At 42.6% G+C, this 15,348-nt stretch overlaps 1 protein-coding gene across 2 annotated transcripts in view; it reads left to right on the forward strand.

Moving 5' to 3' along the window:
- Positions 1–7,792, forward strand: part of Top1 (DNA topoisomerase I) — an 89,051-nt gene extending 81,259 nt beyond the window's left edge. The window contains exons 17-21 of one of the 2 annotated variants that reach the window (XM_028868386.2): positions 239–353; positions 1,334–1,461; positions 4,685–4,779; positions 5,082–5,231; positions 6,477–7,792. In XM_028868386.2, the coding sequence (XP_028724219.1) occupies positions 239–353; positions 1,334–1,461; positions 4,685–4,779; positions 5,082–5,231; positions 6,477–6,579 (591 nt within the window). In that variant the 3' untranslated portion in view covers positions 6,580–7,792. The remainder of the gene's footprint in view (positions 1–238; positions 354–1,333; positions 1,462–4,684; positions 4,780–5,081; positions 5,232–6,476) is intronic. The other variant, XM_028868387.2, reaches the window with a different exon arrangement.
- The last annotated feature ends 7,556 nt before the right edge of the window (positions 7,793–15,348 follow it).

The following is a 15,348-nucleotide window of genomic DNA, read 5'->3' on the forward strand; positions in this document are numbered from 1 at the left end:
AACACACTTGTTGTTTTGAACTGCTCAAGATTGAAGTACTTTGTAGAAAGGTATCATGCAATCATGTATTCTGGAATTATTTTCCCTCTTGGCTAACTCCCTCTTTGATGGACAGGGTCATAACTTGTCAGGATGCTGACAGTACTGGCACTGTGACTCCTAGCACTTGCTGCCAGGGAGAGGGTAGTTTGACTTTTACCCAGTTCCAGTATCCTCTGTGTTGCTTTGTCTTCTGCAGACTGGTATTCTAAATAAGCATCTTCAGGATCTCATGGAGGGCTTGACTGCCAAGGTGTTCCGTACATACAATGCCTCCATCACGCTACAGCAGCAGCTTAAAGAGCTCACAGCCCGTAAGTAGTGACTATAGGGCTGCCTGCAGGTGGTGCCAGTGTCCTTGACCTTCGCTCTTTCCCTCCAATCTCTAGAAGAGGCTTCGCTGTCTAAACAAAACCAGTGCCTTTCTTCCCAGTCCTGCCCCAAATTCTAGATTAATCTCATAGAATGCTAACAAAACTTTTTCTAAGAATTTTTGTGTTTTGTCTGTGTTACTTAAAGCTCACAAGAAACAGACAATGCTATTAAATTGGGGAGGGTAAAAGTTGTCACAATTACCAGAAAAATATGAGAATAAGTCTTTTTCTCTGCTATTTTTTGTCTTAATAATAGTATGTAATAATTACTCCTAGTACTTTCCTACCCCCTTAAATCAAGTTCTCACACTGTACCTGAAGGCTAGCCATAATTCATTAGTGCTCCAGGCTAGCCTCAAATAGTAAACCTTCTGCCTAAGTCCCCCTCCCCCACACAGCTGGGATTAATTGATTTTTATTTTATGTGCATCAGATTTTCACCTGCATATGTGTCTATGTGAGGGTGTCCGGATTCTCTGGAACTGGAGTTATAGACAGTAACTTACTAAAGTTAAAAAAAGAAAAGCCAGGTGGTGGTGGTGCACACCTTTAATCCCAGCACTCAGGAGGCAGAGCCAGTCAGTTTGAGGCCAGCCTGGTCTACAGAACAATATCCAGGACAGGCACCAATGCTATACAGAGAAACCATGTCTCGAAAAATAAAGAGGGAAAAAAACAAAAGAAAGAAAGAAGAAGAAAAGTAGAGGCCCAGAATAACTCTTGTGATAAGAACTCATTCAGGCTTATGTAGAAATTTCCTGCCTTTGATTCAAAATTTGACCTTGTACCTTCAGAGAAAGTTGGTTATGGTAAGTTGAAGACTGGTACAAACATCACAAAAGGATGAAGTCCCTAGAGATACTTCATGTATACATTCTTGGTATACAAATTGACTCTGTTACTATTATATTTCTTTACAGCTGATGAGAATGTACCAGCAAAGATTCTATCTTATAATCGTGCCAATCGAGCTGTTGCAATTCTTTGTAACCACCAGAGGGCGCCACCAAAGACCTTTGAGAAGTCAATGATGAACTTGCAGTCTAAGGTATGGTGGGGTCCGAAGGTGGGATAGCAAAGGGAGTCATGTATGATATCATCTGAAAATGAGAGGCGTTTGGAATCTGACCTTGTGTAGGCTGGGATAACAGCAGGCTAGTGTGGGTCTGTTCTGAAGAAAGATCTGTTCTATAGATAAGAAGCGGAGATAATTGGATAGTATTGTATTTTTTCCTAAAATATTTGTGCTGGGGACACAAGTTCTATATTAATTACTTTCTATTTTGAAGTGCTAACTTTGATGCCCCTGGAATAGCTAATTGTCATCCCTGCTATATGCTTAAGGAAAATGGAAATAAGAGTGCAGCTTTGTGGTAGAATGCTTGTCTGGTGTATAATAGGCCTCTAGCACCACAAAAGTAAAGTCTTAGTGCTCTAGCTAAGATCCTGAAGATACACCTCAGTGGTAGAGCCTACCTATGCTTGTCTACCATACATGAAACCCTGGGTTTAATCCCTGGGGTAGAAGCAGGGGAAGGGAAAATTAACTCTTTCCTATCAGATTGTTTCAGCTTTAAAAGCTGGTCAAGCAATGGTGTTTAATTCCCCCTAATCCTAGCACAACTCTTTACATCTGTTGAATTCAGATCTGACTGTGTTAGGGTTGTGCCCTGTAGGGAGAGACTGATATCAAAACAAGGTGATTTTGTTCCACTACCATGCATAATTAGCATTGGCTGATTAACTATGCATCTGAACTCCCTAACCCACAGTGAAAATTTGCAGATAGTTCATGTTAAAACAGTTGCACAATGGAAACCAGTTATATTAAAATTGAGTCTGTGGCACAGGAATAAATATCCCCATTTAAGGTCTTGAGGTGGTCCTAATAATTACTGTATAGTGATACATGAGCTTACTTCACATCAGCTACTGTAATTATCGCTATTCCAACTGAAGTAAAAGTATTTAGCTGACTAGCTACTCTCCACGGAGGAAATATCAAATGACCTCCCCCAAAAAAGATAGTAATAAATAAAAGTGATATTTCAAGAGTTCTGTAACACTGTAATGTATAATAGGGAAGTATTCAACATCTGTTGGTAATAGTCACAGGACAGGTTCTTGCCCACACTCATAAATAAAAAGTAGCCAAAGTGCAGATACAATTTTTTTCCACCATAGTTTATGGAATTCTGTACTTAGACAACTGAGTTTTAGAAACTGCTTTGTAGTGAAACTTAACACACATTCAGGCTCAGAATATTTTTCTTCAAGCCGGGTAGTGGTGGCACACGCCTTTAATCCAGCACTCCGGAGGCAGAGGCAGGCGAACCTCTGTGAGTTCGAGGCCAACCTGGGCTACAGAGTGAGTTCCAGGAAAGGCGCAAAACTACACAGAGAAACCCTGTCTCAAAACAAAACAAAACGAATATTTTTCTTCTATTGAGATATCTGCAAGATGAGTACCCCAGGATAATGTATATAAAGATACAACCTAGAGGCTTTGCTGCATCTGGCCTGAAGGGATCTCTGTATCCACAGTGAGTGAATACAGATCACAGAGCTCTCTAGTCCATGTATAGGGTCAGCAAGCCAAGAAACTCACAAACTGCCATCTTAGCATTTGCCTTTGCTTTGCCCCTCTGTTAAACAGAGATCCTCTGATACTGCTTACTTTCCACATGTTGTCATTTCCAAGCTCAGATTAAAGCATGAGTACTGGGGTGCTGTTTACCTAGGTTAGAAGACCCTTCCTGGAACATTTGTTGCTTTTACTCTGGAACCCCTGTTTGAGTGGCTTAGGATGTCTGCCACATGAGCCCTCCAAGCCTAGGAACCTTCGCCTATGTGCCCACAAAGCAAACACACACCCCACTGCCTAGTGAATCAATGGTGTCTTTGATGCTCTGAGAGAATTTGACATAGCTTGCCAGTGTAGCATTCACAGAAATGGTTTAGACTGTGGTTTGCTGCATTTCTGGCCCAAGAGGCATCTGACTAGTGGTAGCTGTGATGCTTTTTTTGTGTGCAGAGTCAGTTCCAGTAACGTTTTTGAACGACATAGATATTGGAAGGAATCCACTAACAGTAAAGCATATTTAATGATTCTTTCACAGAGGTGGACTGTTTTTAATCTTAGGCTGCATTTTCTGTGGGTTTTTTTTTGTTGTTGTTGTTGTTTTGTTTTGTTTGCCCCGGGGGTGGGGTGGGGTGGGATGGGGTGGGGTGTTTGTCTAACAAATTTTAGGCTCAGTGAACAATAAGCCAACATGTATTTACTCTAGGATATTCTCTTGACCTCATAGGTCATCAGGGTGATCACAGGGGTGGGATTCTTGGGAACCCAGCAGCACAAACTCAGCAGCTTTAACCCCAGCATCCTAATATTGCCTACTGCTGTTTCTAAGCAACACCCAAAGCAGAACTTAGCTTTTCAAGGGTTCCAAAAAGCAAGAAAGGATGAAAATGCTCTGTCTTTTCTTTATAGATAGGGATTACCTTTGTGGTGGAAAATCAATTGATTCTTTTTTCACATCTCTTATTGAGTGATGACTAATTTTCTTCTTAGTTTAGACTTCCTTCCTTTCTAAAACAGAAAGCTAAGGCTAGGCCATTCCTAATTAATGCTATTTGCCATGTTTTTATTTTCTACATATTAATGTACCCTTTTCCTCAAACCTGGCCAAAAAAAAAAAAGTTGACAGACTGTGGGAAATGATCTGTACTTCCTTAGAAGATATTTGAGTGTCTAGCTTTAGTGTTTAGTTTCTCCTACAGCCTTAAAAGAGATGCAGAAGGCCAGGCTTAGTGACCCACACCTATAATCCCAGCAGCATTTGAGAGTCAGAATCAGGCAGATCTCTGTGAGTTTAGGCCAGCTTGGTCTATGTAGTGAGACCTTGTCTTTTAAAAAAAAAAAACCAAACAGACTAACAACAAAGGAAAACTAAAGCCTGGCACAGGATTCATTTGATAATAGCTGCCATCTGGGCCCTTCTCTGTTCTCTAAAGCCAAGTGTTCCCCTGAAAGATTACAACCAGATTTCCAGATACTCTTTTAGAAAAAGTTCACTGAAGAACATGAATGAGAAGCAAACAGGTTGGATTATTTTCTGTGGTCACTGTCCATCCCCCATCTTCATAAAGCCACCCCTGTGTTTGTACCTAGAAAACACTAACAACTCCCAGGTTTTACGTTCTTAGATGGAACTCTTTTCCCTCTCTGGCTTATTTTATTCCTAACTTTACTACTGTTTTTCTCTGCCTAGATTGATGCCAAGAAAGACCAGTTAGCAGATGCTCGAAGGGACCTGAAAAGTGCTAAGGCTGATGCCAAAGTCATGAAGGATGCAAAGACCAAGAAGTATGTATTTGATACTGTACCAAAGGCTGGTTAACAGAGAACAGTTGGCCTCATCATTTAGGCCTGGGTGTCTCAGCCCACCTACCTCTTTTCTTTGAAGGCAGGGTCTCATTATGACTATCTTGGATCTCACAATCCTTTTAGCTTCCCAGGCTAAACCACCATACTGAGTTTTTTTTTTTTCCCCCAAGAGTTTCTTTGGGAAATTTTCCATGCTTTTTCTCCTCTAAGTGGCATCTAAGGATGTAGTCTGTTCTTGTCCAGAGGTCAGTCTTAATGTGTAATGACTGCCATTCTTCCAGGGTAGTAGAGTCAAAAAAGAAGGCTGTACAGAGACTAGAAGAGCAGCTGATGAAGCTGGAAGTTCAAGCCACAGATCGAGAGGAGAATAAACAAATTGCCTTGGGAACCTCCAAACTCAATTATCTGGACCCTAGGATCACAGTGGCTTGGTAAGAATTAGGCCTATGCAAATCTCCTGCTATTGCTTAAGTAAGGTAGGAAAGGCAGAAAGTCTCAGAGTATTGCCAGTGTCCTCATGCCATGTCTAAGCTGCACACTTCTGGGAGAGCCTGATGCTCTGATTGCTGAGCCCCGTTCACAGGTACAGCAGAATAGCCTAGATGATCCCAAGGGCGTGTGTGTGTGTGTGTGTGTGTGTGTGTGTGTGTGTGTGTGTGTGTGTGTAGGAGCCCATGCCTGCAGAGGCCAGAGGACTACACTTGGTATCCCCGTTCACAGGTACAGCAGAATAGCCTAGATGATCCCAAGGGCGTGTGTGTGTGTGTGTGTGTGTGTGTGTGTGTGTGTGTGTGTGTGTGTGTGTGTAGGAGCCCATGCCTGCAGAGGCCAGAGGACTACACTTGGTATCTTCCTCCTATCACTATGCCTTGGTTCCATGAGACAGGGTCTCTAGTAGCCCCTGGGATCCATGTGTCTCCACCCTGCAGGGCTGCGATTATAGTGGCTCACAGCACACCCAGTTTTCCCCATGGGCACTGGGGACCCAAATTTACATACTTCTGTTTTCACACAAGTGTTCCTGTTTACTGTACATCTCCCAATCTTCTGTTATCCTGAGAAGGTGGGTATGACAGGAATGGACTCTCCTAGACCTCTATGAAGGAAAAAATAGAAGGGTCAGTTCACCTGTATTTTAACAGAACTTTTCAGTGGGGGGAAAAAGAAAACGCAAAATATCTTTTTATGAGATTAGTTCTCACTAAGTTGTCCTGGCTAGCCTTGAACTAGCTGTGTAGACCAAGCTGGCATTGAACTTGGAGACCTGCCTGTTCCTGCTGATTGCTGGGACTAAAGACATACACTACCAAACCCAGCCTGCCCAATATATGTGCCTAGTACCCAAGGATGCCAGAAGAATATGTCATATCACCTGGAACTGGAGTTATGGACTCCAGTTGTGAACTACCATGTTGGTTTTGTGAACCAAATTCTGGTCCTCTACAAGAGCAGCACTTACTGCTGCTTACCTTCTCTGCGTGGCTATTTACAGTCTACCTTTTTGGTTTGTGTTTCTGCAGTAACACCTACTTTAGAGATCTCTGTTGAGATTAAATGGGGCAATGAAATAAAGTTCTTTGAATATTTCTGGTGTACTAGAAAACCCTGGACCTCTGCTGTGGGCTATTATTAAGGTACACTAATCTCCTTTCTTATCTCTACCTTTATTTTTGCAGGTGCAAGAAGTGGGGGGTCCCAATTGAGAAGATTTACAACAAAACCCAGAGGGAGAAGTTTGCTTGGGCCATTGATATGACCGATGAGGACTACGAGTTTTGACCAGTCTTGCCAGGGGTTCTGTGAAAAGGGACAGTGTGGTTTGAGGAAGATGGATAAACTGAGCCTCACTTGCCCTCATGCCTGAGGGAGAGGCCACAAGTCTTAACAAACCAACATCTTTGCAAAAAGATAGACCTGGAGATGTTATAAGGGAGAGCTGAGCCAGTTGTCCTATGGACAACTTATTTAAAAATATTTCAGATATCAAAATTCTAGCTGTTTGATTTGTTTTGAATTTTGTTTTTATTTTCGAGAGCAAGTGGATGGGAATTTGTCAGCATCCTGCCAGGCAAATTCAGTTTTGCTGCAATGTTTGGATTCTCTCAGCTACTGTATGCGAAGTCTGATTATATTGGTGCGTTTTTACAGTTAGGGTTTTGCAATAACTTCTATATTTTAATAGAAACGATTCCTAAATTCCCTCCTCTCCCCATTTCAGGAATTTAAAGTTAAGTAGAACAAAACAAAAACCCAGCGCACCTATTAGAGTTGTCACTCTATCGTCATGGGAATCAGTTTTCATTAAACTTGAAGCAGTTGTGACATCGGCAGTGTTTTGGTTCAGACACCTATTCACAGAAAAGCATGATGGGAAAATATTTCCTGACTTGAGTGTTCCTTTTTAAATGTGAATTTTTATTTCTTTTTAATTATTTTAAAATATTTAAGCCTTCTTCTTGATCTTAAAGATCGTGTAGCTTGGGGTTGGGGAGGGATGAAGGGCGAGTGAGTCTAAAGATATGAAATAATCAGTGACTGAAACCATTTTCCCATCATCCTTTGTTCTCAGCATTCTTTGTACCCTTTAAGAGATCCATCTTTTTCTTTGGAAACCCCAGTCTTTCATTTGAAAGACTTTATTGTATAAAAACTTCCACAGGTCAATAAATTTAGAGGAAAATGAGCATTTGGTCAAAAAAAAAAAATTTAAAAACCAAACCCCAAAAAACAAAAAAGAAAAATAATCAAGATTTTAGGGCTTTTATTTTTCTTTTGTAATTGTGTAAAAAATTGAAAAAAAAAAACATAAAAAGCAAAATTTTAATGTGAAGACATTTTTTGCTATAATCACTAGTTTTAGAGGCATTGTTAGTTTAGTGTGTGTGCAGAGTCCATTCCCTCATCTTTCCTCAAGTATCTTCTATTTTTATCATGAATTCCCTTTTAATCAACTGTAGGTTATTTAAAATAAACTCCTACAACTTAACGGAAACTTAGCGTCTGCCTCTTTGTGAATGAGGCCCCAGGCCAGAGTAAAGGCTCGGGGCTGGGATTTAGTGTAGTGCATGGTCTATTCATTCAGGTCAGCAAAGGTAGGTTCCTCCCAGCGAAAGATAGTTATGGAGCTTGACATGGAAGTACATCTGTCCTGATGTGGAATGCAGAGTATCAAAGTCTCCCTACATAAAGACAGGCCCAGAAAGCAAGGGAAGGTACAGAAAACCTGTAAGAACTGCAGAATCCCAGTGTGAGCAGTGCCTATTGAGCAAGACAGAGCCAAGTTTATTTGGGTTACACTTGTAGAGAGCTTTCCATGTGTACTGGACAGAAGCAGAAGGTAGCTTGAGTTCTGCTTATATGGTGAAGCATCCAGTCAGTACTGAGACCAGATCAGTCAGTACTGAGTACCAGATCTCAGAAGCCTCTGGGGTAGAATGAAGACTGCATTGATTGGTTGAAGGTGGTTAATTGTGTCCATTCCCAGAGCTCTGGGTATCTAAAAGTAGCCATAATCCCCACAAAGTGTTCCTTCCATCATCCTGAATCTGAAATTCAGGATGAAAAGATGAAGTCTTCAGGCCGATGGGAAGATCAGAATGGGTCACCAGTTGAAAGGGCCTGCACCCAAGCTTGCTGGTATGAAGTAGTCTATTCAGAACCACCTTCCTTAATGATCTCAGTTGTTACTGGTGCTGGGCCCACAGCAGAGAATTCTTGTTTCATTGAGGCTTGAACTTCAGTGGCCAGTGAAAGAGGCAGCACTTAACCCCAGAAAATAAAAACAGTAAACCATCACTGGAATCAAGAGATTATAGCCAGGGAATTTTGAATTCTGTAGTGTTGGGTTAGCCAGATAGAATGTGAAAACATAAGGTCTTTGAATGGTGGTTATTAAGAAATGAACCTTATTTTGGGGACCTGAGCAGGACCTAATTAACTAGGTTGTCAACTCTAGGCAGATCCTGAGCAGGAAGTAGTACCTACCTCTGGCAAGCCCCACCTGCCAGGTCTTCTGATAACAGATGAAAAGCAAAAGTAGGTGCTGCTCAAGATAACAGCAAATAGGGACATTCCCGGCAGTGGTGGCAGGCCTGGGTGGAGTAAAGCCACAGAATGGGATCTCCGCTGATTCTGACTGGGACTGAGAAGTGGCTGCAAAGTTGGGGTTTGGGGGGAGGGGCAGGGGGCTGATGATGGGGATAAAGTAGAAGGGCTCTGACAACTGTTTGAGCTTGGAGATAGGAGTAAACTTATGTCCCTGCTGGCAACCCAGTACATCTCAATTCCAGCACAAACCCAAGAGGAGAAGCCAGATGGGCAGCATCTGAGAAATTCCCTTCTGTGGTGTCCAGTAGTAGGCAACGAGGAGTGGCTTCTATGTGGCACCCAAACTACACATCTCCCCTCCTCTTGACATCAGTGGGGCAAGCTACCACATTAAAAAGGGAAAAGAGAACCGTCCCAATCCCCAACATTCCCAACTACCATCTCTCTTCCTCTGATCTCACAAGTACCTGCTGTGAGTCATCCACACCACTCGTCACTCCCCACCCACTGCAGCCCATGTTTGCCCCAGGCCCCTCCCTTAATTTTAGCTCTGGTCACCAGTGACCAGGCGACAAGAGGAAAGTATACTTTCAGCATCTTGCTAAAGTAAGTTCTTGGTGAACAGGAGTGGGTGCTATTACTTTTTCAAAAAAGCACTACTATTAAGTGTATTTTACATGTCATAAATCCAACATTTAAAAGTGATTAGTAACTACTGGCAGGTTTGTCCATCACAGGTCATTTTTAAGACCACTTTGATCTGATTAAGATCCCTCATACCCATTGGCAGCTAATCTACATTGCCACGTGTCTCCTCCACTGGTCATTCTCTAAACAATGTCTTTTCTGGATATTTTATTTGAAAAGATTCACAGCATGTAACCACCCCTTCTAAAAATGCCTCTCCGGCTCCTATGTTTACTGGTTTTACCCCTATTTCTGTCAGGCTGTTTGTTGCTGAGATATCTGTCATGTTAGGTCTGTAGCTGCCAGGGTTCTTGTCTTATTTGGCCAAGCCCATTCCAGTCATGCTCTGAAGCTCTGCATGCACTGTCACTATCTGTCTACTGGGACAGCACAGGGACCTCCTGAGGACAGCTCGGCGCTTGCTATCCAAGCCTGTTGGGCCTGGGTTCCTGTGTTTAAACCCCAGGTTATAGGTTCACTGGACCAGGTAGCCTCAGCCTTAAGCTTTCTCCCATTCTCACTTCTATAAGTTGTCAACATTGAAATTCTTTCCTAAATACTACTTAAGCTGCATTTTCTTAAAGGGATTTTTAAAAATTAATTCTAAGAAAGAATTGACTTTTATTTCAGACCTTGCAAATCCCTTCTCTAATGAGACATTCTCAACTTGTTTTGAACAAAAGAGCACGTAGGAGAACATACTACCCTGAAACGATCTCAGTAACGCTAGTTTTGGATACTTATAAGTAGTAAACAGAAGAAATTTAACAGACTATTTCATACAACCCCAAGTAAGCAGCCTTTATAAATTACCAAATAGTTATATTTTAGACTTAATTATGCTGTACTTAAATACTTTTTAAAAATCTTTTAGACAAACACTGAAATATTTATGGAAAACAAGTGATCATCAGTTCACAATTGTAGAAGCTGGGGCTAGTGATATAGCTCAGAGGTGTGGCACTTGGCCCTGGGATCTGTCTCCAACACCATAAAACCAACAACAAAAAACCTTCAGCATAACTCCCAAAGCTGGGTGGAGGCTCTCTGTACTTACTGCCTTGTCTTTACTTATATTTGAGAATCCTTATAATGTGTAAAACAACACAGTGATTATTTATGCTTAGGTTAAAATTCCCAGTGACATATTTGCCCTATTTACTGTTTGGGTAGAGTCACAAGGAGTATATTTTTCAAACTCAAACTTCATGCTTATGATTGGTACATCTTAGGGCTGGAGAGATGCCTCAGTGTTTAAGAATACTGTTACTCTTGCAGAGGACCTGGGTTTTATGCCTAGCACCCACTTGTTGGTTCACAACCTTCTAAGCAAGTCCAGTTCCAAGTAATCCAATAACCTCTCCTCACTTCCATGGGCACCAAGCAAAGCACTCACAAGGTAAAAAAATAAATTTTTAAAAAAAGAAGGCGGGTACAACTTATGTGTAAATTGTTCTTCAATAAGCTAGGCTTTCAGAAGCAATGGGAGCAATATGCTTTGATTACATATTCTTAACATGTTCTTATGGTGAAAAAGACTCAAAAGATTCATGCAAAGCTTACTGGTAGGATTGTGAGTGTGAGGAATCAGTATTCATAAATAAATGGTTTTCAATAATGATATTCAAAGTATACATGTCACTAAACAAATGTGGCATGGGTCTCTAAATTTTGGCACTTCCTTTGCAGAAACACTCCACGAAATACCTTGGGGTGACCGTACAGTGAAAAGGAGTATTCGAATCATTTGGAAAGGCTGTATCTTCATGAATACTCAGCAACTCTCACTTTTCTCTCTCCACAATCACTAAAGAATAAGGCCCTTCTTGCTCCCAGCACCCTTATCATACTGAGCTTGGCATGCCACTTCTACAACAGGCTTGATCTGTTCCTGCCCTGCTGACTGAGACCTTCTAGAAGCCACAGTAGGGGCTGTGCTGGAAGAAAGGGTAGGAGAGTGAAAAGCAAGTCCCCCATGGTTTCAGTTTCCCCTCTATCTTCAGTGCCACACTTCGTGAAACAGTCACTGTACCCTGCCATTCCCGGGTGAGGAGAGCCAATGGGAACAGTCGGCAGTGAGGCAGCTAGGGTTGTGCAGAGAAGTCTGTGTAATTTTTAACTTGAGTTAAATAACATGAAGTTCTTTAAGCGACTGAGAATGAATGCAACCTACTTAAGGACAGAACCAGGAGGTTATGCTATTAGAAGAGGTGGAGCCATAGATGGATGTGGGAGTCAGAGGACACGAGTCTATTATACTGCAGGTTGAGGTGAAGCTCAAGGTTCACTGAGGTGTGCACGTAGGAAGTGCTTGCTATGTGCACACCTAACAGTAAATAAAGGGGATAAGAAAAAGAAAAATCCAACTTTATGCATGGATTAACCAGGCATTTCAAGTCTATTTAAGTCTGTCTCCCTTTGTGAAAGGAGCATCACTCAACTATGCTTTTTTAATTACGACTTCTATAGTCCCTCAAGATCATTCATTATAAAATACACAATTATAATAACACAAATTACAAGTGTGTTAGCACTTGGTACTAGCCTGCTGAGAACACCTTCTTATTCAAATCAAATACATATCTGTGTGAGAATCTTTTCTTAAAATTTAATTCCAAGCTGGACAGCGGTGGCGCAACCTTTAATCCCAGCACTTGGGAGAAGAGCCAGGCGGACCTCTCTTACTCTGAGACCAGCCTGGTCTACAGAGTAAGATCCAGGACAGGTACCAAAACTACAAGGAGAAACCCTGTCTCGGAAAAAACAAACAAACAAACAAACAAACTTAATTCCAGGAAAATTGTACCCCCTTTCCAAGGAACCAGTTACCAAACATGGAGAGTTACTGCTTTAGCTACTAGAAAGCTCAGCCACATTTAGTTCTCAATCATAGCAGTTCTATCATCATATCAACCACATGATGATCCCTCTTTTAGAACCACATCTCCCATTTCAATAGCACAGTACTTGTGTTCTTTTGTGTTTAAGTACTCTATTTTTCATTAAGAGCTTGGTGTGGTGGTGCCTACTGAATATCTCAATTCATGGGAGGTTGGGGAGACCTCAAGCTTTAGGCCAGCCTGGGTTATACAGCAAGACTTTGCCTCAAGAAAAATGCAGTGAACACTGTGCCTGGTTCCCATTCAAATAAAGACTTGTCATTACTTCCGGAAGAAGTGTCCACAGAAAACCAGCTGCCAGTCCTTAAGATCACAAAGATCCATCAGGCTGAGGATGAACTTTTCCCAGAACAATGAACATCCATTTAAGGCTGGTACTGGACACCACAAGTCCCTGGAGGGTGATAGAGGCTGTGCCCATTCCTATTTCCTTCCTGTTCCCTCAATGCTGACCTTAGGTCTGCTCCCTAATAAGCATTCTATCCTCTAGCTTAGAGTCAGTATCCTAAAAAAATCCCAACCTAGCCAGCAGGCATAGTTAGTTGCTCACACTTGTAATCCCAGCAAGGCTGAGAGGCTGAGGCAGGAGAATTGCTAAATTCAAGACTAGCCTGGGCTACAGAGACTTTGTCTCAAACAAAACAAAACCCAGTTTTGGCAAACATGCACAAACTAACTAAACAGAAAATAGAGACAGTGAGACGGCTCAGTGGGTAGAGGTGCTTGCGGCTAAACCTGATGACCTGAGTGCAATCCCTAGGACCCACATGGTAGAAGCAAAGAACCAACTCCCAGAAACTGTCCTCTGACCGCTCTACATATGTGCGCGCGCGCACACACACAGACACAGACACACACACACACACACACACACACACACACACACACCCTTAATAAGTGAAAAAAAGAAACAAAACAGAAAACAGCTGGTAGCAGTGTTCAGAAAGAAGTGAATTAGGAAAAAATTGGTATTGCATGTAGGCAGTACAGCACTGACAGAAGCTGGGCTGCCTGGGTTAGTGTTTATCCCAGACACCTGTAAGCTGTGGTGCCAACCCCTCGACCTCAAACTGGAGATCCTCCTGCATCAGCCTCCAAAGTTCTAGGACTTGGGAGTGTGCCATTGTGTCAAGAAAGGCCTCAGTTTTGTTAAGTGGCGATTAGTAGAGAATCTTACAGAGTTGTATAATTCACAATATGCTTACCACTGCACTAAGTGGTTATTACAGTATCTGTGAGATCAAGCCCACAGACCAGAAGGGCAGTGGGGCAGTTTCTCAGACTTCAAGCACAGGCTTGGTATAAGCTAAGGCATGCTGAAGCATGAGTGTTTCCAGAAATAAGACCAAGCAGGGCTAGTCTGGGTGATGTCACTGGCTAGTGCCTTGTGTGGGTGCCAGAGTTGCTCCTCCCAAACAGCGCAAATGCATATATTACCAGTGACACCTACACATCCTTATATATGCTGAGCTGGGGAAAGCCTACACTGGCCACACCCTGTGTGTGCCCTACTTTCCCCAAACTTCCTTTGGTGGAAGGAGACACCTAAGGCCTGGCAAGCTAATAATTCCCAAGAGGAAATGAAGCCCTGTTCCCTGATTAAAAGCCTGGCAAACAAATTGCTGTTGGAAGGGATTCATGGAGCCCCTGGGGGTCTTGTTACATACACAAGAGCAAAAGGTTTGGGCTGGACACTGGTAAGATAGATTTTAAAAGTGAATTGAAGTCTTATAGGATGTTGGAGTTTGCACAGAAGGCTCAACAATGATACGACATTTAAGAAGGGTCTCCTGGGAGAATTGACAAGACCAGGCAGGCAACGAAGGCCCTACTTCAGCCCCAACTGTCTTAGTATCATCATCCTGGCTGGTCATTCCCCTTCACTGAGCAAACTCCAGGATTCTTTCTGGTCTAGGGTCTTTGTACATGCTATTACTCTTGTCTGCAAAGTAGTTTCCTCCAGCCCACCCTTAAAATGCACTTGGTCATCTTCTTATATCCTCTGGCCTTTCTTGAAGTCCTACAGACATAGACATGCCTCCTCTTACCTACACTGATTGACCAGCTAGTGGCTGACCACCAGGATTTACCTCAGCCAGTGGTTCTCTTGTGGAACAGAAACACATGGACTCAGGTTCCCACTCTTATGTGGCCTCACTTGGAGTCGCGGTGCTCTGAAACCTTGATTTGAGGATAATATGAGCATTAGTTGTGCAAGCCAGGGTCAAGCAATTGGGTTGATTCCAGTTCCCTCCTTCCCACATTAAAGGCCTGTCAGTAGGTGGCAGTCGGTCCATCTCAACTACCCCATCCCTTAGGGCAAAGTTCCTCAGTATTATACTGAATTCTGAGTTTCTTGAGGACCACACTCAAGGGAAACAGCACACATGTTACCACTTCAGCAAGGCAAAGCTGGAGGTGGCCCAGTTGGGTGGGTTGTCTCAACTAACTGATACATTCACAGATTCTAGTCTCATAAATCCCAGGGAGGTTTTTCTGTATCCACTAGATGCTCTGTGGGACTTCTCACCTCCGAAATGCAGATAGCTGTCCAGAGCTGCATGGTAGCTGCCCAACCGTCTGCTCAACACTGGGCAGACAACATGATCAAGGGATACCCTCAGGTTTATGGGTGCTGTTCAGAGAATAGCCTTAGGAAGACAGATTTTTAGATTACTCAGCAGCCACAGAGAGGTGTCATGTCTGGAGAACAGAACGAAGGGTCAGTGGTGAGAGAAGAAGCAGGAGAGGCAGGGGAAGACAGGACTGCTGGGCCATGAAGGCAGTGCTGATTTGAAGCGCAGTAGGAATTTTCATGCGTATTTAAAAGGATCATGATTTCATTCCATTGTAGCGGTAAATCCTGAAGGACAGATACAGGCAAAACCCAAGAGGACAGTGCACGGAGAGAGAA

This window comes from Peromyscus leucopus, chromosome 4 (assembly GCF_004664715.2).
Source record: "Peromyscus leucopus breed LL Stock chromosome 4, UCI_PerLeu_2.1, whole genome shotgun sequence".
In the NCBI taxonomy this organism is placed as follows: domain Eukaryota; kingdom Metazoa; phylum Chordata; class Mammalia; order Rodentia; family Cricetidae; genus Peromyscus; species Peromyscus leucopus.